Raw genomic sequence first — 24,161 nt, 5'->3', positions numbered from 1 at the left:
AAGAAAAAATAAAAAAAGCTTTTACACACTGTCAAACCTGGAAATGGAGCTCAGCCCTCCTGATTCCACAGCCAAGGCACCATTCCCTGTTTGGGTGGCACTCAGCCAGGAACTCAGGAGGTCCTCCTGGAGCCCTGCCTTGGCTTTGGCAAAAGTCTATAAAAATGGAGATGTAGTGGGTTTAGAAAAATACAAAAGAATGTGCTTTTTCACACAATGAATGACTAAATGGTGGAACTCCCTGCTGGAGGATGTGGGAGGCTGAAAGTATCAATTAATTCAATTAATTACAGATGGGCCAATTGTGAACTGTTAAACACAAGAGTCCAGATTCAGCTTGGGCTTCTGGCTGGTTTCTGTGCAGCTTTTATTGGAAGGTTCGCTGTCCTGGGGAGTCCACCCTGCTGGGGCAGTCTCTGTGTCCCTGCTGTAAAATGAAGTGTAAATTAAACTGAAGCAAATGGCAGCAGGTCAGAAAATTCCTGTTTGAATAGAACCCCCCAAAACAGGCTCAACCAGAACAACCCCAGGATCACTTGGGTTGGAAAAGACTTTTAAAACCCTCCAGTCCAACCCTAAACCCAGCACTGCAAACCCCACCAAAGTGCAGTCAGGTTCTGAGCTCTCCAAGGGTGGTCACTCTCCACAAGCTCTCTCTGGGCACCTTGTTCCAGGGTTTTACTACACTCTTCACAAGTTTCTCTTAAATTTAAATGGGATTTGCTCTGTTTCAGTTTGTGCCTCTGAGAAGGCACTGATTCCCTGTCCTTTACTCCCTCCCAGGCATTTATTTATACACATTTATTTGTACTCAAGAATCCCGCGTTCTCTCCTCTAACCTGTGCAGTCCCAGGTCTCTCAGCCTCTCAAACCTTTCATGTTTTTCAAGATGCAGCAGTTCCTCAACCACATTTGTCACTGGGCTCCAGGAAGACCCTGTTTCTCATGAACTGGGATCCCAGCACTGAATTTGTGGTGTTTGGCAGAGGAAAGGGATCACCCACCTCCCTCAGGGTGCTGGTAACTCCTCCTCATCCTCAGCCCAGGAGGTGCTGGCCTTTGCTCCAGGGCACACTGCTGGCTCATGGTCAGCCAGACCCCTGGGACCTTCCAGGAGGTTGTTCCCCAGAGATTTTTCCAGCAGTGACTTTCTTAAACCACAATTGCTCAAGTCTCTAAAGAGCTTTTAGTGACAGATTTTTTTCCGAAGTGTTTTTGAATATAAACCCAGGCTTCCTTCACCTTCAACCATGTGGTTGCTGACCACTTAAAGAACCCTTTAGGAACAATAATCTCTCTTGGGGGGAGTTTATCTTTTTTTGTTTGCAGTTTCTAAGCTTTACCAGCTTCTGTGCTGGTTCCAATGTCAAGTATAGAAGGCACAGAAGGTGCAGGCTGTGCAGAGAGAGTGAGGTGAATTCTGCACTGGTAGTGCTATAGAAGCTCCATTGGTTTTTTTCTTTTTCGGAATGCAGCTGCCAGTGGCACCATTCCAGCAGCTGGCCAGGCTCCAGCGTGGAGGTGCCCACCCAGGGCACTGTGCCAAGGTAGCTGAGAATGGAAGTCTGTTCTTGCCCTCTGGGCAGGGCCACACTGCCAAATCCAGCTCTGTTTGCCTTTGGGCTTGGGTTGCTTTTGGTGGCAGCTGGAGTTGGGAGCTGTGCTCTGGGGAGGGCTCCTCTGCTTTCCATGGAGGCAGGAGACAGAGATTTCCTCACCATCACCTGCTGGCTGCAGGCTCTGACAGCAGAGGTGTGTGAGCAGAAACTGCAGGCAGGAAAAACGTAACTCAGCATCAATGACATCTTCCCCAACATGGAGAAATCACAGAATGACCAGGCTGGAAGAGACCTTAAAGATCATCTACTCCAACCCAGCCCCAACACCTCAACTAAACCCTGGCACCCAGTGCCACATCCAGGCTTTGTTAAATACACCCAGGGATGGTGACTCCACCACCTCCCCAGGCAGCCATTCCAGAACTTTATCAGTCTTTCTGTGAAAAACTTTTTCCTAATATCCAACCTGTATTTCCCTTGGCACAACTTGAGGCTCTGTCCTCTGGTTCTGTCAGTGCTGCTGGAGAAAGAGCCCAGCCCCAGCTGATCACAGGCACCTTTCAGGAGATGTGGAGCGATAAGGTCACCCCTGAGTCTCCTTTTCTCCAGGGTAAACACCCCCAGCTCCCTATGAGGAACTACTGAGGAGGGATTTGATCTGATCTGAGAAAGTGGGAATGGAGTTTTACTGCCCCAGACAGCCTTTAGTGCTGCAGCTGCTGCTGTAGAAAATGCGAGAACAAACAAGAAAAAAAATGTAAAACCATGAAAGGTGATGCCTCAGGTTTTAGCTTTTATAATTTTCACATTCTGTGCTGCTTTAGTGTGTGGGTCTGAGCTTCACATCAGGGGATGGTGAGCTCTGTGCACAGAGCAGGGAGACAAAACAATTCCTGCTCCAGCTGGGCACCAAGGACAAATGATCCAAATCTCAGCCCCAAGAGCACAAACCCCGTGGGCTGGAGAGAGAAAAACAAGCAGGATGGGACTGCAGGGGCTGCAGCTGGAACTGGACACTGAACTGCAATGTGCACATGGAGCAGAGCTGAGCCCAGGGAGAGACCCCGGGAGCGCTCGTGCATTTTGGGACCATTTGGGTTCATCCTGGGTGCAGCCCTGGCTGGGCTCTTGTGTGGCCCAAGGTGGATCCATTGGCAGATTTAATCAATCCCTGTTTTATTCTTTAGCTGTGCCTTCTCTCTGTTCTAGGGCAGCCTTCTCAAGGCATCAAGGGCACATTTCAGGAGAGCTGTTTCCACCAGGGCTGGTCTCACCCTGGATTGCTGGTGCCTGTCTCATCCTCATTCGAGGAATTAAGCAGAGTTGTTAGAGCTCACTGCAGGATGCAACCCGGGGGGAAAAATCCTGTGCAATTGGTATACAAAACCAAACCACTCTCAGCTATCCCTTGACAAAACTGTCTAGTTGAAGAAAATTGTTTTGATCAGGAGTTATGAGGTGTTTGTTGCATACCCGAAGTCACAGTTAACTCGGGCGACCTAAAGTCATGCAGGGATCTTAACAATGAACTTCTCTGTCTTTGGGACAGTTTATCCAATGGGACAGACTCTGGATAAGTTTATTTTTCCCTATTTTCTCCAACTGGCCTAATACCCCACTGCCACCTTCAGGATTCCTTTGGCTGTTTTGTCCTCTAAGGGATTTCTGAGGGAACAAAGCTCTAATGAACACAGTTAAACTTAGGTGAGACAAACTCTGATTTACTGCTTAGAAAATTAAAATATGTTCCTGCAGGCTGGTTTTTTTTTTTTATTGAGATGAGTATTTATAGCATACATTTGATTACTCCAACCCAGCTCAATTTTAAGGTCTTTATAATGTAGGGGATTAGTTTTGGTTTTTTAATTTTTACTCTGCATATTGTGTCCTTAAGCCCATCATTTGCCAAATGCTGCATTGGAGCAGTAGAATATATTTATATATTAACTCTTCACATATTTAATTAGCTTAAAAAATATTTCTGCAAGCAAAATAAGCTGATAAATCGGACTTTTAGTTGCATTTCTTGTTTTCATGAATTCTCATTCTCCAAAATATTGCAAGGTAAAATCCAGGCTCCTGGAAATTGATGGGAAAATTTCCTTTGAATTTTGTGCCCTAACATGGCAGAAGCTTCACCTATTTGAAATGAAAAAATGCAAAATTTTCAAGCATTCAGTAGTGAGGCAGCAGATTCTTTATTTTCTGTCACCCTTTTCTCTATTTTTTTAAAACTGCACCTTGTTAAATATAAGTTTACCTCACACAGATACATTTGCATGTGATGAATTATAGAAACAGGTGAAATATGGAGCTTGAGTAGAACCTTCAGAACTTGAAGTGGTCTGGGATCTTTAGGGCTCACTGAAAATCCCTGGGGATTCCTGAAGAGCAGGAAAACCTCAGTGGAGTGGCTTTTATTCCTCATATAAGAAACAGAGAAAACAGGCTCCTCTGAAGGAGGGAAGTGCAGAGTTTTGGGGAAAAAACAATGCTTTTGATGTGTGACCTTCTGTGGTGGTGCAAAGGCTTTGTTCTACAGGCAGCAGTTCTGTTTTCCCAACAGAAACTGAACCCACTCTGGGAGGATCTTTTGGTGTCACATATTTATACAAGGCTTAGGCTGCTTTCAAGAAAAGGAAGAATTTAAGATCAAACTATCCTCAGCTTTTGTAACTGTATTTTCTTCTGTTTTGAACAGGTTTTTTAGATCCTTTGTTAGGAGTTCAGTTTATAGATAAGTATTCTTCAGGTGGCTTAAAAGGAATCCTTGAGAATTTTTTTAAATAAGTTAGATTAAATAATATTTCACCTGATGTTATATAACCCAATTTCAGCTTCCTCTTCATTACTGAATGATGTCTGTGAATAATGATCACAACCAAAACATTTCCCCTTTGCAAATACTTCAAATATCAGGGCTGGATGCTGTGTTTGGCATCTCCAGTGTTCCTCAGGCTTCAAGGGTGGTGAAAAAACCAAAGAGAGTAAGAGGAGTTAATAAAAAAGCCACTGGAGAAGGGGTTTTGTCACTGGGGTATTACAATTGAGCAGATTTGTAATAAAAATTGGATATTTTGAAGTGATCATCTTGGTGAGAGGAGGTGGAGCTCCACTGCCTTTGCTAATCTCCTCCATCCCCCTGAAAACCTAAAAACCAAACCCACCCCAGAGCCCTGCTTTCTGGTAAATGTAACACAAATAGAATATCCGAATAAAAAACACCTTAAAACCATCTTGGTTTGGATTCAGAGCAGAAATTACTCAGGGTCACCTCTCCCATCAATGCCTCAGCTGAATTAAGTGTAAATATTTTGAAAGCCCTGTGAGTGCATTCTGGTGGATGTGGGAGCTGTCAGATCTCTCATCCTGAGAGCACTTGTTGGTATTTTTTCAGTAAAGTGGAACTCTAATCAACAGCCTCATTTTAAAAATTAGTTGACTGCACTTCCTGCATTTATTTTAAAAAATTGAGCATCTTTATTTATCATTTATAGGAAATGACATTAACAGGCTGCCTAAAAGACCTGGTAAAATCTGGTGTCTCTGGGACTGAAAATATATGAAATACACATGGAAATATATGAAATATGAAAAGATAAAAAAGGCAATATGCTTTTTCCATATCATACATAGAATGAAAAAAAATTCTTTTATTTCCAAATGCCTGAAGCTTTATATAGTGAAAGTGTAGGAGAAGGCAGAACTTTTGAAGCTTTTAAGGTGAGAGGGCTCCCCAGAAAACTGGGCAATGGGCATGCTCAGCAGTCAGGGATTTTACCTTCCCAGAGGGAGAGATGGTTTTCCATACCCAAAACACCCCAGAACAATAACACAAAGCATCCTCCTGCCCTGAACTTCTGCACTTAAGAGAAATGAAGAAGTGAAGAAAAAGGTGCTGCTGCCAAGAGGTATTGGGATTTAATGATACTTGGCCTCTTTTAAAAGGAGATATTGTAATTAAATATCAATACTACAAATGATTCCAACTTGCCCATTTCCCAAAGTCAAGCTATCAAGCCATTGAAGACAATTTTTGTTTCCTTTCATTCAGACACAAAATTGTTCCAGATACTGCTTTCCCCCCCAAAAAATCATGTTATCATAAGGATATAAATGATTTTATATTAATAACATCTCTGGAATATTCAGTGTACTTTATACTGCCAGGTATCTCCTTCCACATGCTCCAGACTAAATTAAACAAAAGCTGATACATATTTCAAGGGATTTGAATCCTGCCCTGAGAAAATGCTGACAGGGAAGCGAATTCAAAGCCTCTGGATTTCCCTGTCTCCTGTTGTGCCAGGCTGAGTGAGGTAACTTTGAGGATGAAAATGAATCAAAGAGAATCCCAGGCTCAGGAGAGTGAAACTGGAAATCAAAGGCACTTTCAGACCCCTCAGGACCCTGCTCTGGCTTTGGCTGCTGCCCTTCCCACAGGCACTCATCCCTGCTCTCTGGAGGGAGATTCCAGCCCCTCTTTGCTCAGCCAGCTCTCTGCACTGGAGAGGGATCTTTGGATAAAGTTTATTTCTTATTTTAACCTAGGGGCAATCACAGAGTGGTTTGGGTTGGAAAGGATCTTACAGATCATCCAGTGCCACCCCCTGTTTGTGGGCAGGACACTTTCCACTGTCCCAGGATGCTCCAAAACTCCATCCAGCCACTCCTTGGGCACTTCCAGGGATCCAGGGGCAGCCACAGCTGCTCTGGGAATCTGTTCCAGGATTTTCTTCCCCCTTCTCTCTGTGAACATCTGTAGTAATTACATATCCCCTGAACAGAGAGAGACCTAGTTCTCCGAGGAAAATCCTGGGAAGCTGTAAGAAACTGGGACAAAAGAATTCTAACAATTATTATCTCCCTTTCTGTAACAATTATTATCTCTTTTTCTGTAATCATTGTTTATAGATATGGTTCTCTAAAGTGTACTATTCATAGTTCACCAACAATGGGAGAGAAAATTCCTAAAAGCCAATCAAGTCTTAAGTCCACCATTTCTATAAGTTTCTATAAGACCTGTAAATTTCTGATAATAAAGTATCTTTTCATGCCTTCTGATGATGGAGGCCCTGTATCACATTTAGCTGTCCCTGATACCCCTTCAGTGATGAACACCTTCATGATTTACTCAGGGAAGTACAACTGCACCTTGTGGTTTCTCCTCCTGGAATCACACCAAGACAACCAAGACACCCCTAAACTTTGGATTGAGGAGTGTAGGAATATTTTACTCATGAAAAGCAATGAGAGGAAGGAAAAGAATTGCTCCTGTGAGTCCCTGAAGGATCCTCAAAGCCTGCTTTGCTCCAGCACTTGGATGCTGCCACAGGAACATGCAACTGGTGTGGCTCCAGTATGGAGGAAGGTCCTGTCCCATTTTAACTGGGTGGTACTTGGCTGGCAAACTCCCTGGGAAATTAGCATTTCAATACCTGTAAAGTGATCCCAGCTATAGTGCTGGCCTCCAAAGGCAGCAATGAATAAACAAAACTCCGAGTATTTAGGTCCTTCTTCTCCCGAGTTTCCACTCTCCCAATGAATTTACTGTATTCAGCCCTCTGGAAGTGACATTAGCAGAAGGTAGCAGAGAGACTGCCTAGCAACCCACAGAAACCCCAAAGAGAGGTGGAAAGGAAGTGATTTTCATGTAATTATTCACCCCTACAAAAGCTGTTGTCAGGTAGACACTAGAAACATAGCTGTTTTATTCTTCCCCTAACCTACTTTGAATCTTTTGAGAATCACTACCATTAAAGAGAGGGAAAAAGGGCTTAATTCAGCCATTTTCTGCCTGGCCGTTTAAGTGCTGTTTTCCTGCTCTAATGAAGGCTCTGCTTTCAGAAGCTGCGTTGTTTAGAAAGCCCTGGGTAGTAAACTTCAGCCACAAACTCACTCCTGCATCCAAAACTCACCATTTCTGTTGCTGCTTCCCCACAATGCACAGCTCATATTTTGTTTGGGTTTCGTTCCCCACTTAATGGCATTTCCCACTGAGCTGGGAGAGATAAATTAATTTTTTTTTCCTCTAAGAAGGCATTGGCAGGGGCTAAAGAGCTGAATTTATTTTAGGTAACGTGGTTGGTGCCAGGCTGCTTGGATCCAGCGGGGTTTTTTTCCCTTACTTTCTTCAGCCAGGCACCCCAGCTTTGCCCTCAGCCACAACTCCTTGGAGCTGAGGCTGCTTGGAGATAACTGAGGGATATTTTTGTGCTGTTCTTGCCATCTGGAGGAGCCTGGAGGAGCTGAGCTTCACTTGGCCAACATCACACCAAACACTTCGACATCGATGGCTGTCACAGTGCTGCCACTTCAAGCAGCCCGAGGCACATCTTCAGTGGATAGTCTGGTTTATATCCTCATTTTTCTACATTCACACTCCTAGCAGAGGTTCAATAAATGCAGAGAGGATAAAAGATGTTGAAAGGTGTCTTTTAAAGGCCTATATTTAGTGGAAAATAAATATATCAGAAGTAAGTGGTATCAGAGATTGTGTTTGTTGAGGCAGCGTCATTCAGAGTCGTTTACTGTGAAGAGCATTCTAAAAATTCTCAGGGCTTTAACCTGTGTCTGTAGCTAAAGTAATATTCTGCTTTGCAATTGTATTATAACAGTCTGTTTTACTGACTGGGTGTTTCAAGATTTTAGTTCTAATTGGAAAACTGTATTTTCATACTCAGCAAAAAGGTTTTCATTGGGACCCCAGAGATTAACTGGTTTAATTTCATGGAATAACTTCTTTTGTCTGATTTTTAAACACAAAATGTCTCTTAAATTAACTCTGTTCAGAAGATTTGTAGTATTTTTTTTAATTGAACATATACCAAGACTATTTCATAGTCAAATAAATTTTCATATTTGACTACTTTTTAGTCAAATATGATAAACTATACAGGTACAACAACTGTGTTGACAATGTGGGAAAATGAAGATAATAAAGTTTTTTCTTCCCTGTTTGATTTTGCCTGCAGGATTGATAGGAATGAGATATAATCAGTGTGCTGCTAGTCAGGGAGCAGCAGGATGCCTGCAAGGAATGGATTTATTCCCTCTGAACGTCTGCATCCCCCAAGTGTTTGGGTTGTTTTGTGAATAGAACAGAACCTTGACCTCTGTGTTCTGTATTTTGGCAGCTGCACAGCCCAGACACTCAGCTGATTTCTGTTTGCTGCTATTTAAGAAAAAAATTCTCTTGATTGCAGGAGAGTGACTGGAGAGTAAATGCAAACTGGTTGGTTTTATTTTCCTGCCTTTGCACAGGGATTTGGGTTGCTGGCAGTGAATTGTGCTTTGTTCTTTGTGCAGAATGCAAAGGTGCTGCACCTTCCTGCTCAGCCTCTGCTCCATCCCTTTCACAAAGCACCCTGCACTGAAAACACCCAAACTGCATCTTTGCCTGCCTTCCCGGGGGTGTCATGGGAATATAGAACATTTTTCACCTTGAGGAACATGGGAAGTGTTAAAGGAAGCAGCCAGGTGTAGATCTTGTAGATCTGTTGCCTCCCTCCCAGAGTGTGCAGCTCCCTCTCTCCCCCCTGCTGCCACACCAGGCCCAACAGTGGAGGCTGTGATGTGGTTGGATGTTCTTTACAATGAAAAAGCCAGAAAAAAAAATCACTTTATTGGAATAAGAACAGAGGTAAAATTCTCAGTCCTCCACTGCTATCTATTTTAGTATTATTCCTGGAAATATATTTCTATATATACATAAAGATGGGCCTTGTAGCAGAGGAGTGTAATAAAATGCAAATGAGGGAATGGTTCTTTTCATTGCACATTACAGCAGAATGATTCTTAGTTCGCTGGTGTCACCAAAAGTTCAGCTTGGGGATAAAACTGTCCTTTATTGGATGTAATACGGGAAAAAGGAGTGCTGTAAATAGCAAATATTAAACTTGCTGTGTGGGCAACTTCAGCCAGGTCAGAACACCCTGGTGGAACTGTTTCTCTGTGTGAGTGAACCCTGAATTTCTGGGGAGGTTCACAGCACAAGCAGCCCCTGTTTCCTGTGGGGTGCAAACAGCAATTCCCCAGCTCCTCCAGCTGGGCACTGAAAGCAGCTTCAGGGACCCACTGATGGGAAAGAGCTTCCCAGGATGCTGCAGATGGAAGCACAGGGTGGAATTGGGACTTTGCCTTCTTCCCAAAGCTATAAGAAACTGCATTTTTTAATCCTATTTTTTTAAGCATTTCTTTTGGGGGTTTCCTATAGTTTATGTCAGAAATTATTCTGAGCTCTTCCAGCAGTGCTTGGAGCTGAACCTCTCCCACCTCATTCCACAGGAGAGGAAGGAAGCCTTTGCTAGGGAGAGCTCTGGCAGGTACTTTTGAAGTGCTTTGATTCTCCAAAAGCTTCTGTTAGTGCTCTTAATTAAACCCGTTGCTAATTGGCCCATATCTGCTGGGGTCACTCTTTAAGTGCAGATGTTACCTCAAGGTCCAGACTTCACATTTTGATGGTTTTTTGCAGTCCTGTCATAAAACCTAAACCTGTTCTAAACCTATCTGGCAACAGGTTGTTTTATTCAGGCATTTGTGATAAAATTCTGCAGTTATTCTATTGCCCTAACCTTGAAATTTCATTTATTATCTCCTGACAGCCACGGCTTTATTTTTGAAATTCTCATTTGAAACTGAAGGCAGACTGCTTTTTAAAATACAAACACTGCTGAGGTTCATCAAAAAGTAATGAATAATTTAAATTAAAAGAAAACCTGGAGTGATTGCTTGTTCTCTGATAACAAAATGGGAAATAAATGACTGTCAACATTTGGAACATCATGTTTTAAAGAGCAAGCAGAGCTTTTAACTGTTCTGTGAGCTCTCCCATATTCTCAGGCAGTGCTTCATGATGGGATTGTCACTTAACTCTGGAATTAAGGATGCTTTCAGCTGTGGTGTTGAACCTCACTGTAAAGAATGATGGGGAAAAAGAAAAAAGTGGATATTTATGCAGATCCCAGCCAGTGCTTGGGCTTCAATGTGAAGTTAATGCCTTTGATTTTGACAGGAATTCTCAAGGGAGCAAACAGAGCTGTGCGGGCTGTAGGAAAGGCCAGGGACTGACAGAAAACCAATATATTGATTTTATTTACTGTGAGAACCCTCCTGGTGCTCTTGTTCCTGTTCACATGGAGACCCTTGGATGTGGCAGCTCCCTCAGCTCAGCGTGACACTGGAACCCCAGACTGTCACCTGGGCAGTGTCACGGGGATCTGTGAAATGGAATTGCACACAAACCTGTGAGATGGAATTCAGAATGCTGCCAGAAGAGAAGGGGGGATGTGTGTGCTGGTTTACCCACATGACAGAAGCTGCACATCAGCCCCTGGGCTGTAAAATGAACCTTCTCAGGGTCAGAATGCTGCCAGAAGAGAAGGGGGGATGTGTGTGCTGCTGCTTTACCCACACGACAGAAGCTGCACATCAGCCCCTGGGCTGTAAAATGAACCTTCTCAGGTGACAACAGAATATATTTTCATTTTTAAAAAAGCCCTGCCTATCTTTTGGGAGGATCAGACTGAAAAGAGCTGCCTGATTTTCCTATGTTGCCCAGACGTGGAACAATTTTACACAATTTTTTTTTTACACAACTACAAAAAATTGTTGAGTTATTCAGCTGTTTGTCATGGAGGAAATGCCCATTAAAGTCAGAGTGTCCTGGGAGATGCTTCCTGCAAGCACAGAAAGACTTTATAACATCTTCACTGTTCAAAATATATCCAGAGAACACAGAAAGCAAAGGGAAAGTACAAAGTTAGAGAAACCCCTGGAATCTGAGATATTCCTTCAGGTGAGGACCTGAAGGAATTGGTTTTTATTCCATGATTTTGTTTTTTTCCAAAAGAAACAACAATTTCATTAATTGTTTTTTTTATTCCACCTAAAGGAATTGCTTTTTGTTCCATGATTTTTGGGAAACAACAATTCCATGAATTGCTTTTAATTCCATACCTGATGGAAATAATCAGCATCAACACATCCCAGGTTGTCCCTGAAGTCTCTGCTTTGCTCAGGCACTGAATTTTTTTTTTACACAACTACAAAAAATTGTTGAGTTATTCAGCTGTTTGTCATGGAGGAAATGCCCATTAAAGTCAGAGTGTCCTGGGAGATGCTTCCTGCAAGCACAGAAAGACTTTATAACATCCTCACTGTTCAAAATATATCCAGAGAACACAGAAAGCAAAGGGAAAGTACAAAGTTAGAGAAACCCCTGGAATCTGAGATATTCCTTCAGGTGAGCACCTGAAGGAATTGGTTTTTATTCCATGATTTTGTTTTTTTCCAAAAGAAACAACAATTTCATTAATTGTTTTTTTTATTCCACCTAAAGGAATTGCTTTTTATTCCATGATTTTTGGGTTTTTTTTCCAAAAAGAAACAACAATTCCATGAATTGCTTTTTATTCCATACCTGATGGAAATAATCAGCATCAACACATCCCAGGTTGTCCCTGAAGTCTCTGCTTTGCTCAGGCACTGAACTCTTCTCAGGACAGTTATGCAATATTTTGTTTTATCCCTCTCAGCCCTTGCTTGGCCTTCTAAATTCACTGTACAAGGCTTCATCATCACAAAAAAAACTGGCTCAGCCTTGCAAAGTGACTTATTTCTGTACTGGCTGTGTGCTTCAGACACCTCATTTATTTTATTTTCAGTGTTGTGGCATGACCCCATCTTACTGACAGAAAGACATTTATACTGGGACTACAACGAGGGGCTGTCACTCTTCTGGGGATTTTTCATTTGAAGTTGGTTTGTTGAACTGTGGGGTTTTTTAGTTGTTCAAAAAGTGACTTTAATTCACTTTATCTGCAGCAGTAACTTTCTCCTTTGCTTTGGACACCCATTGGGGGACAGCCAAGTCAAGGAGCATGTGAGAAAAGGTTGCTTGAAGTGATTTATGGACATAACATCCCATAGAATCTTTATGGCAGGGACATGAAAAGATCCTAATTCCCCAGAGCAGGGCTCTGTTGTCTGCACTACAGCACATCCCCCTTCTTTCTTCCTTATCCTGCTTTCATTGCATGAGCTACAAAGGAGGCAGGGCATCCTCCAGACAGCAGCATCCTGTGTTTGGCCAGCTCAATTCATCTCCCTGGGCAGAGAAAACACCCATGGAAATGGAGATTGTGTCCTAGAGCTGCCACAAGAAGGCCAAATTGAGGTTACCCCGACAGACTTAAAAGGAGGCGTTGCCAGACTTGAGAGCTGGATGTTGCAGAGCAGCACTTTCCATTTTTAGTAGAAAATGCTCCTGTTTATTGTTTTGTAAGGTTCTGTCCTTTGAAGTTGAGATTTTTCAAATATTAGGGTTAGTTATCAAAGTTTTTGAGCTTTAATTTTAGTCTTGTTTCAGCATGGAAACTTTTAATATGAGATGAATAAAGCTAAAAAAGTCTATTTCCATTCTTTAAGGTAGGAGCTGATAGAAACTAGAAAACAGTTCCAATCCCAAGTTTGTGAGTGCTAAATTGAATTTATTATCACTGACCTAAGGGTATTCAGGGCCCAAAGTTCATGAAGCACCCACAGGGTGTTCTCTGGTGTTCTCAGGTCCTTTCCTCATGGCAGAGGAGTACAGAGCTGTGTCACCTTTCAGACAAATGTCCTCTTTGGTCCCAGCTGCTGCCTCTCTGGTCCCAGCTCCTCCTCTGTGTCCCTGCCCTTCAGAATGCCATTGCTCTGCATGGAAAGGGGAACAACTTCTGATTTAAGGCAGACTCAGCACTCCCAGAAATATCCCAAAACAGTTTTGTGACCATGAGCCGGGTGGGTGGCACCTGGATGGCACCTGGATTTGGGATTGGTGTCTACAAGAGCCCATCAAGCTGGAATGACAAAAACTTCCCCTGAGGTGTCCTTTGGGAATGAGCAGACTGGGGTGACACAGACTAATGAACAATCAGACTAATGAACAATTTGAGACCTCCCCAACTCCTCCTGCCATGAACTGAGCGCTGCAGTCTGAGGCTAAATGTCAGATGGCCCCTGGCTGCTGGGGAAGGAGGTGGAGAACTGATCTGAAATGTCACCTTCAGGGCTTGAAAGTGTTGGTGTATCTGGCAGTTTACACCAGGGTTACTCCTGCTCTTGGGTTTTTCAGCCACAGAAAATTTACCTGTGGTTTCTAAATTTATGCTCCTCTTTGCCACTTTGCTGATCACTTCTTGCCATTTTAGAAACCTGAATGGATTAAATGTCACTTGTTCTCTGAGCATACCACCCAAAAGAAGCTATACAGATTGTATTATTCCATTCAGCAAATAAAATTTCTTCTCTATTCCTATTTAAACATCAGCCCTAAGTTCTGAGGTAATTTCTAGACTGATGTCATAGAGTGCAACAAAACCTCTCTTCAGTCTGATTCCAGTTTTTGAGAATATGTGACTGTTTCCTTGCAGAAGAGGTTTCTCAGAGCGTTTGCCACTTTTTAGGCTGACTCTCTGTGGGATGTGACATTCTTTGTTTCCTTAGAAGGACACAGCATCCCTTGTGATGAGTGATGCTCAGAGAGCGATGCCAGAGTTTGATCTGCTGTTCTGTCTGGCACAGGGGGTCCAGAGGGACGTGCTCTCTGCTCCTGTGCCCCAGCAGCTCTGGAGCTGCTCCCTTCCAGCACAGCTCTGCTTTGGCCCCAGGTCCAGCAGGGACAATGACCCCTGTGGGGCTGTGCCAGCACAAGGGCTGCTGCTCCTCCCAGTGCCCTGCCCTGCAGCTGTGGGAGGGCAGGGAGGGAAGGGAAGGATCCCTGTGCTGATCCAGTTTCCCAGCTTTTGTCTGGGCCCCAGCAGACATTTTCAGGAGCATTTTCAGCTGACCCATGCTCCTCACAGCTTTTTGGGAGCTTCCAGTCTTGTTAAAGAGCCTGTCTGTCAAAAGCCTCTCTGTGTGCAGCTTTTCCTGGTGAAGCTCTGGGATGTAACCAGCTGTGTCTTATTCAGGGTGACAGCAACGAAACCCTTTAAGCCTCTGATGTAAATCAAATGTGATCTTAATGTTATTTCTAAACAGAAACACTCAACAGCTCCAGAGAGCAAGGTCTCACTTGATCAGCTGTAAAACAAACACATCCCCTTTGTGTGTTTAGGAGGATTTGATGGCTGTTATTAGTACTGAAATCATTGCTGTGCTCCCTCTTCCCTGGCTCCAATTTCAGCAGGGAATGGCTGCACAGCCACTGCCTCTGATCATCACCCAGGGTTTGGTGTTTTGGTTGTTCTGCTTTAACAAAAGACTTAAAGAGATAATTTATCCCAGGAAAATAGGAACAGGATTTTATTGGATGGCAGCTCTGTGGGTTTGGGTTCTCCATATCTCCATATCCAGGACTTCAAAGGGTACCTTCAGCTCCAGTGGTCAAGTGAAATAAATGGCTTTGTTGCAATACTTTTAAAGTAAAATGAACCTGCTCATTATTGTTCTGAGGCTGCTCTGAGGAGAAGAATCTCACTGTGTCAACTCACGCTTCCTTTTCTCTGATTTAAAATTGTTTGCATCACTTCAGGATACAAATGTTCCCAAAATGGCATTACAAAGCTACTGACTCATTAAGCTCTACAGGACTTTTATTTGTTGATTGTACAGTGACCAGAACTGTAACTTTGTGCCTGTTGGATCCATTAAATTTTGCTGAAAATATCCTTTCCCTGGATAAGTTATCCCTTCTTTCCCCAGCTTAATTTATGTATTATCTATGAATAGCACATTTTGTCTTTAGAGCATTTATCCACACCATATTTTTAAATTTGAATAAATAACTGTCCAACGGGAGTGAGATAAATGCAGGTGATTCTATTTAGGCTGCAATTACTAAAACTGTCTAAAAGCAATTAATGAATGCAATAGGTGAGGTTCTTCTCTAGGAATTCTGTCTCTCTTTCCATTCTAGAAATAGAAATTCTGTCTCCCTTTTCATTCTAGGAATTCTGTCTCACTTTAGGCTGAGCCTGTAAAGACCAGCTGGGATGGGGAGGGGAATTTCCCTCTCAGCACATGATTTTTTTTAAGGTTATGATTTGTAAAAGCTTTGCCAGACCCTCCTAACCCGCAGAGCCATCTGTGCAGGTTTGCAGCCCGTATTTGGCAGGAGGGTGATGTCTCCTGGCTGCTCTCTGAAGCTCTCCCTGCTCTCTGTCTCCAGGTGTGGGTGGATGCTGGCACACAGATCTTTTTCTCCTACGCCATCTGCTTGGGGTGCCTGACAGCCCTGGGGAGTTACAACAACTACAACAACAACTGCTACAGGTAACGCCCTCCAGGCTGGAATTCTGCTCTTGGGGTGACATTTGGAATCACTTCCCATCCCCTTTTTCCATGGATAACCATAAGCACACACACGTGGTTTTGTAGGACAGAGATCTGTAATGTTTCTTGGAACTGCTCCAGAGGAATTCTGATCCAGAATTTGGTGTTTTCATTCCTTTTGGTCAAACCTGAGCCTTCCACAACCCCTCAGCACACACAGAGATGGAAATTTCATGTAAAAATGCAGGATTTCAGACAGGTATCATTGAATGTGTATGCATTACTTTAGCTGTTTTTTTGAAAAGTACTACCAGAAATTGTCTTTAAAAATCACCTCAGTTTGGTCTATGCTCTGACTGCCACTTTTCCCCATTTTTTGGGAAGTTTGCAGTCCCTAACCCAGAGGGAATGGGGAGCATTTCATGGCTTATCTCTGTATTCCCAATGAGGGAATTGTCAATGACTTCAGGAGGTTTTCATCTCTCCTGAGTCAATGCCCAAAGGACTGATTTGCACAAAATCCCTGTTCCATGTTACTGGCATGGGCAGCAATATGAGCACTAATCTTTTCTTCTGGAACTCATGGTTATTGAATTAGTTCTCCTGAAATTCCTACAAAGACAGTTTGGTTGTAGTGACTCCATTAAGATCTCCAGACTGAGAATTAGTATTTCATTTTTCTGTAAAGGAAATAACACACATCCTAAACAAACCACCCCCAACCCCCCAAATTTACTCAAATTCTAAATTACAGTTTTACTTGGAGACCTCAGGGGGCAGTTTTAGGAAATGCTCCTTCTTTCCATGTCTTAGCAAGACAAAATGTTTTGCTGCAGAAGGTGGTGTGAGTCCTCTACAACCTCTAGAGCTGCTGCTAATGAACCTTTTCCCTAATTAGCACAAGCTTTAGCAAAAGCACCACTCCTCTCCTCTCTTACTCAGTTTTATTTATATGCTTTCCAGCTGTATCCCAGCTAGAAACTGTCAGTGCCTCAAGGAGTGCAGGAATGCTTTTCCTGAGGTTTCTTTTTCTTTTTTTTACAAAAAGCAGGAATTTGTATTTAAGAATTTTCCTTCCTTCCCCCTGACCCTGGGGCTCAGCTGGTAAAAACTCTGCTCTGAAGCTCCAGAGCAGGATGCTGCAGTCAAACACCTTTTACAGTGTTTTACAGCAGTCAAACATCCAAGCTCCACAATTCCCCTCTCAAAAGGCTTTTCCTGAGGTTTCTTTTTCTTTTTTTTACAAAAAGCAGGAATTTGTATTTAAGAATTTTCCTTCCTTCCCCCTGACCCTGGGGCTCAGCTGGTAAAAACTCTGCTCTGAAGCTCCAGAGCAGGATGCTGCAGCCAAACACCTTTTACTCCATCCAAGCTCCACAATTCCCCTCACAAAACATTTCCCAAATTTCCCAGCTGGGAAATAGATGTTAATGTGTCCTGATATGTGATTTTAACGAGTCTGAGGGAGGGGGTAGGACAGCAGGGAAGAGCAGAACGTGCCCAAGCTGGGCAGAGCAAGACATAAACATAACTCTGATGTGAGAACCACAATTTTGTATTCTAACCAGCACTTTAAATTAATAAAATCAAGCTGAGGTTTTTTGCTCCTGAAAATCCCACAGTCTGATTGTAACATCAATGTTTTCTGCTCTTTTTTACTCCATTTACTTCCCTTTTCTAAGGGAAAATTGCAGAAGAAAATAATGGCAAGAGGTATTTCAGTGGGAAATGGGAAAGTCAGAACTGCACATGGGCCTTGTGAATTTAAAGCTTTTAATTTAAAGAATTTAAAGATTTAAACCTAATTTAATTCATTAATGTAGTAAATGGATTGCAAAAGTCACTTCATGTCTTTGAATGGGAAATAAATTTTTACCATCCTTACATATCTTTCATTGAAAAACATAAAAACTGCTCCTCCCTGGATGCCCCAGAGTTTGGATCCCAAGTGATTCCTGTGAGAAGGTGAAACCCTGACAGTGTTTCCCCACAGGGATCACAGACAGGTGTACTGATATTTCCTCTGACTTTTATCCAGCTCAGAATCCCAAATCCATTCCCAGGTACAAGTCCAGGGTCAGTTTCCCTGTTACTGCAGGGAACAGGAGATAAAGGAGTGATTACACACATGGACAAAACTTTTAAGACCTGAAGATTTGTCCTTTGTCAAGTTTCTAGTGCAGGAGGAAAAGAGAGATGGGAATTTCTCAACTGGGTCTTGAGGAATCCATAAAATCAAGGAAGGGACTGGAGGGATGCCAGGGGCTCTGTGGGCTCAGAGAGGCTCCTTAAGGAAGGCAGGATGAATTTGCAGAAATGTCCTGCCTGTCTGGCAGGAAGAGGAGAAGTGATGCACATCTTGAATTATTCAGGTGATTGGCAGGAGTTTAGTTTGGAAGAATGTGAAGATTTCATAAAAATTTGAAGTTTTCCTTTCACTTGAAATCAGTCTGGGCTTCAGTCAGGCTCTGATGTCCTCCTGCCAAGGGTGCACATGAGAAATTCATGTTGCCCTTCCCATGGCTCCTGAGCATTTTTGTTTTAAAACTCATTGGTTTCACAATCAATGGATTCAGATCCCCCTTCTGGTTTTTCTTCCCATAGCAGAAAAAAATACCTGAACTACAGGGTACTTCTGCCTGTGGGATAAAAACCAGGAACTGAGGGGTTGGTAGAACTCCTACAAAGGCAAGGGAAGGAAAACTGGAGGTTATATTTTTATGAGGCTCCCCAGAGGAGCTGTGTTCAGTCTGTGACTGCCTCCCTGGGATGAAGCCATTCAGCTGGGGTGGTGTTATCTGAAATGAACAGGAACCTCACTGGCTGTGGGGGTTGAAAATCCCCTTTTTCCCATTTCCTAGGAGAAATGTGTACTTATCCTGCAGGTAATTTGTACCACGGTGCTGTGGTTTGCCAGAGTTTCCTGAGACAGGAGATCCCTGGGATGCTCTTGTTCTGTGGGATTGTCCAGCTGGGCTCTGCCCCACTTTAAGGGGTTGATGCCTTGAGAAGGCTGCCCTGGAACAGAGGCTGGATGGAGTCACAGAATGAAGCAGGGATTTATTAGAAGGATCTCCTCCATGGATGCCCCTTGGGCAGCACAAGAGCCCAGCCAGGGCTGCCCCCAGGATGAACCCAAATGGTCCCAAAATGCACGAGCGCTGCCGGGGTCTCTCCCTGGGCTCAGCTCTGCTCCATGTGCACATTGCAGTTCAGTGTCCAGTTCCAGCTGCAGCCCCTGCAGTCCCATCCTGCTTGTTTTTCTCTCTGCAGCCCACGGGGTTTGTGCTCTTGGGGCTGAGATTTGGATCATTTGTCCTTGGTGCCCAGCTGGAGCAGGAATTGTTTTGTCTCCCTGCTCTGTGCACAGAGCTCACCATCCCCTGATGTGAAGCTCAGACCCACACACTAAAGCAGCACAGAATCTGGAAATATAAAAGTGTAACCACACAGCAGATGATGCTGAGACAGCCACCCTCCCAAGAGGGCCTTTCTCTGGAGAAGGTGGATAGCTCAGGCAGGCACCAGACACTTACACAGCCAGCTGATAAATACAGGCCAACAGAGAAAGGCAGGAGAGACTCTTTGGATGAATTTCCAATGGCAGTTTAATAACAAACACACTGAAAGGATTCAGAGACAGAAGGGCCTCAAACAGGGCAGGATCCAGGGGTTATAAACAGTCTGGAGTGGATGGGGTGTCACAGCCTGAGGTGTAATGAAGGTGAGGTTGGGGGGAAACATCCAACAGGGGTACAGGGGAGGAGTGTACAAAGGTAAGGCAATGGGGAAATCAGAAGCAGCGAACTTCCCAGAACTGGGGAGGAGAACAGGGATGATGTCACTGAGGTCATTAACATACAGAATCAGAAGAAACTACAGGACTGTGGGGAAGAGTCTCAGGGTGTCACTCCAACAACGATGTCCTCCCATGGCATTCCAGTTTCCCCCCCACTCACCTGGGATGCTGCATAAAAGCTAAAACCTGAGGCATCACTGCCAGGGGCTTCAGCCTTTATCTCCCACTCAGGAACCAGCAGCTCTCAAATACCCTGTGCCACAGCATTCCTCAGAAGGAAATACCTTGTTCAGACAGCATTTGAAGCAGGGAATTATCTAAACCAAATCTTATCTGAAGAAAACAGCCCATGCCCGGTGGGGTCATCATCTGGCTGCATCCCCCCAGAGCAGGAGCTCTCTTTTTCCCCCAGAGGATTATAGAATTTATCTTTCTGGCCTCTCTTATCAACAAGGTTTCATCACACTCAGTTTCAATTTCTCGGTGTTGAACTCACCAGTTCCTGAGGTGAGAGAGGTGGGGTGAGAGTCCCTCCAGAGCTCTTCAGAACTGAATTTCACTGAGAAGGTCATGAAGGGGCTGATTTTTCATTTTTTTTGTATCTTTGCTAAGCACAACGGCCTCTGTGCTCCTCAGTCCTTTATTTTGGATTGCTGTTTTGCTTTAAAACATCCAAAGTGTAGAACTGGCCTGGCTGGGCATAACTAGGGGAGAATTTCATATGGAAAGCAAATGGATAAAGTTTAGAATTGTATTTTCAGCAAGTATTTCACTGCAAATGAACAGTGTTAGAGAGAGTCCTGACATGAAAGAAGTGTGAACATCGCCGCACTTGTCCATGTCTGAGTCTCCAGTACAAATGGGAATATTCATTTTTTTCTCATTGCTGGGCACATTTTTGCAATTTGTAGGTGTTATCCACAGAGATTACTTTTACTCTGAAATTGTTGTGAAAACATAAAACCTTCCAAAAATAATAGTTAAAATTAAGTGTAGCTGAGGTGATGAGAGGGAGCCAAAGCCTCCCATGGCCCAGAGGCTGAGCTGGTCCTTGGCTTTGCAGCTCAGGAATGTCCAGGTGCTCCCTGCCAGGGAAATGTGTGTGCCTGGTGCTCAGGTGAGTCCCAGGTGAGTCCCAGAAGAGCTTTGGGCAGATCTGGGAAACACTGCAGGGCTCTTCAGAGAAGGAACAAGATGCTGGAACTGCTCACCTCACTTTGAGCTCCAAAAACTGATGAGATGTTGCAGGATAAAAATACTAAATGAGACAAACAGCAAAGCAGGGACATCAGCAGAGAAATTTGGAGGGAATAATTGCCAGGACTTTGAAGTAGGAATTGTCTCTGATTCTCAACAGCAAATCTGTGACAAAGATATGATCCTTTACTGAATTATTGAAGCTGTGAATTAGGAATCTGCTGGGTTTTACAGGGTCCTTTCTCCTTATTGATAACTTGCACAAAACTTTGCTTCAGAGCTGCAGTGGGAGGGGGATAAAGCAGATTGAAGGATGGGCTTGACTCAGCTCCAGGCTTGCCTTGTGTTTTGGTGGGTTAGAACCCTCATTTACCTCAGACATCCAGGTTAGATTGTTACTTTCTTGAGCACACAGCTGTCTCTGCAAACAGTCTCCAAGGAGTGACTGTCAGCATCAATCATCTGTCACGCCTGGAGAGCTGTCAGAGCAGCAGGGACAGCAATATTTCCCTGGCCTCTGGGGGAAATCACACCCTTCTGCAAGAGGATCTTCCTTTTCTTTAAAGTGATTTACTCTTGTGACGTTTCCAGCCTGGGCAAAGAAATCCTCCTTCACCTTGGCCTTGTCCTTGTCATGGTTTGAAGTGTGGGATGTGTTCTTCTGAGACGTCTCTGTCCCTGCACTGCCTTTGCCTCTTTTTAGACACCTTTTTAGGCATGCACACGCTTCCAGCTAATGTGCAGTGCTTTTCATTCCCACAGCCTCTTAAATACGTCTAGAAACCAAACTGCAGCTGTATTTTGCATGCATATATTTTGCCAATGTTTTTTAACAAGGATAGAATGAGCTATCCCTGACCACAGGGTGTTTTTTTCCCAGCAAACAAACATTACCATTTTATAGTTTATTAATGAGTTCACACGCTCTGGAATCTATTAGTGTAATTATTATGGAGAAATTGTTTTTAACAATTATTACATGTTTGACATAGTTTTACATGTTTTTTAAAGATTTTACTGGAAAACAGTAAGTGACTTGCAATAAGTCAACTCCAGCAGTTAAAACACAAGCAAGGATATTCTGGTGGTGTCCTCCTGCACCTGCTAATTCCTGGTTGCTCTCAGGAATAATCTGAGTTGGGACCTCACTGTTAATGAACAACTTGCTTTCCATTCCTGCAGCCCAGGGTTCTGTCAGTCCTCTGGCTCAGCGGATGGAAGAAACCCCAGCTCTGGAGATCAACTGCAGTGTTTTTTATTTATATTTTCAGAGACTGCATCATGCTCTGCTGCTTGAACAGTGGCACAAGCTTTGTTGCTGGTTTTGCTATCTTTTCAGTTCTTGGATTTATGGCTTATGAACAAGGCGTGCCCATTGCAGAAGTTGCAGAATCAGGTGAGTTCCAAAAGCAGATTTCTGAGTTAACAAGAAATGCCCAGAGGGTGAGGCCAGAGTTCACAGTCTGTGCCATGGCCTGAGGATGAGATGACTCAATGGAATAACTGCTGCAGGAAGAGTTCTGAACTATTTTTGTGGCCATACATTTGTGTGGGAAAAAGATGAATGTTGCTGTACACAGAATCAAATTCATGAATTCAAGGGGTCCCTGTTACACAAACTTACTCCAGCTGAGCATCCAGAATGTTGTTTAGCAGAGCTAAACTCAGTTGTGAGTGTTAATCCTCATCTGCATTCCACCTTCTTTCAATGAGACTGACTGAAATCCACAAATATTTATTCCTTCTGGAAAAAAAAAATATTAAAAGGATATTAAAGAAGAAAAGCTGCAGCTGTTAAAGTGAGAAATAAGACTGGGACACAGGCCCTGATTTATGAAAAATTAACCATCCACAACCACCTTTGGAGCTGGGAAGCCAGTGGAAGTTACTCCACACCTTTGTGGCTGTAACATCCACAAGCAGAAGAAAAAGAACAGGAAGCTGCACACCCCCCCAAAAAAACCCCAAAAAAACCACCCCAAAACAATGTAATGCTGAGCTGTTGAGGAGGAAGAATTACTGTCATGGAGTTAATCCCAGAAAAACTGCAAAACAAGCAGGGTTTCACTGATGATCTCATGGAAAATATTTATCTTTTCCTAAATTCCATACAACTGGCTTGCACTTCATTATAGGAGCTTATAAATGCTGCTTTAAACGAAGAAGCAGCAGAGTGTGACAGATCTGCACTGAAGTTACTGCAGCAGGAGCAGAGTTCTCCTTTAGTGGCTGGGAGAGGGCTTTTGTGCCCCTGCATTGAAAGCTGGCTGGCTTCATAAAATGCAGCTGATGAATAAAAAAAAACAACATGAAAAACAGAAAAACATGAGCAAGGTGAGAAGGTATCTTAGCAGCTCTGAGAAGTAATTAGTGTTGTTACAAAAATGTTCTATTTTGGAGATTTCTCTAAATATGTAGCCCATGTCACACTGCAGCAGCACCACAAAACAGAAAGCAGGATGGGAAACAACCTTTGCCTTGCACCAGGTTAGGAGAGAAATGAAGATATATTCCTAAATAAAGACTCCAGGATATGTTCCTAAGTTACATAAGGCAATCACAGGAGCACACGCTATGATTTATTCAGGGATGTCTGTAGAGCTGCACATCCACACAAAAAAGGGGAACAGAAAGCACTGGGATGTCTGAAGAGAAGCTGAGCATCCTTTGGCCAGGATGCAGGCAGGGTTGTGCCATTTCTGATAAGCCTCATCACCAGTTGTTTAGACTGTGAGAGATGTAGAGTTTGTCAAGGAGTTCAGTCTTGGGTTTAGTTCCTCTTATCTGCAGAAGGCTCAGGTTGTGGTGGGCTGACCCTGAGCAGCAGCTGGGCATCCTCACTGCTGTTCACTCTCTCAGCTTGCACAGGGGATGGGGAAGGGAGCAGGAAGAGGAGAAGTGACAAAATGGCTGTGTCCAGATAAAACAGTCTGAAAAGTGATGCTGAGAGCCCTGCTCAGCCAGAGCCACACTTTTAGTGTCAGCAATGCTGTACTCCCACATCTCAGGCTGCTCTGGAGGAGCTGAACTCCATCTCAATCTCCCACACAAGTATAAACTTTTCATTTCTTTACTCCTTTCCAGGACCAGGGCTTGCATTCATTGCTTACCCTAAAGCTGTCACCATGATGCCTCTGTCTCCTCTGTGGGCAGCTCTGTTCTTCATGATGCTCATCTTCCTGGGCTTGGACAGTCAGGTATGAAACAAACCCCATTGCAATGATCTTTTAGTCTCCCAACAGGTGGAAATCAAGACTGAACCCTAACTTGATTCTTTGCTATTTTAAATCTTAGTTGTGATGCTGGCTATTCCTTCATGATTCACTGCAAAGGCTGGTTCAGCCTGACTC

The 24,161-nt window shown here is 43.5% G+C and overlaps 1 protein-coding gene across 3 annotated transcripts in view; it reads left to right on the top strand.

Annotated features, from left to right (window-relative positions):
* Positions 1-24,161, top strand: part of LOC120498374 (sodium- and chloride-dependent GABA transporter 3) — a 94,863-nt gene that overhangs the window by 61,044 nt on the left and 9,658 nt on the right. For all 3 annotated transcript variants that reach the window (XM_039701023.1, XM_039701022.1, XM_039701024.1), the window contains exons 8-10: positions 15,712-15,815; positions 22,083-22,207; positions 23,896-24,008. In XM_039701023.1, coding sequence (XP_039556957.1) covers positions 15,712-15,815; positions 22,083-22,207; positions 23,896-24,008 — 342 coding nt within the window. The remainder of the gene's footprint in view (positions 1-15,711; positions 15,816-22,082; positions 22,208-23,895; positions 24,009-24,161) is intronic.

Source organism: Passer montanus, unplaced genomic scaffold, assembly GCF_014805655.1.
Source record: "Passer montanus isolate IOZ18808 unplaced genomic scaffold, ASM1480565v1 scaffold147, whole genome shotgun sequence".
NCBI classification, from domain to species: Eukaryota; Metazoa; Chordata; class Aves; order Passeriformes; family Passeridae; genus Passer; species Passer montanus.
The sequence above is the reverse complement of the archived record's forward strand: the minus strand, read 5'-3'. Positions and strand labels throughout refer to the sequence as shown.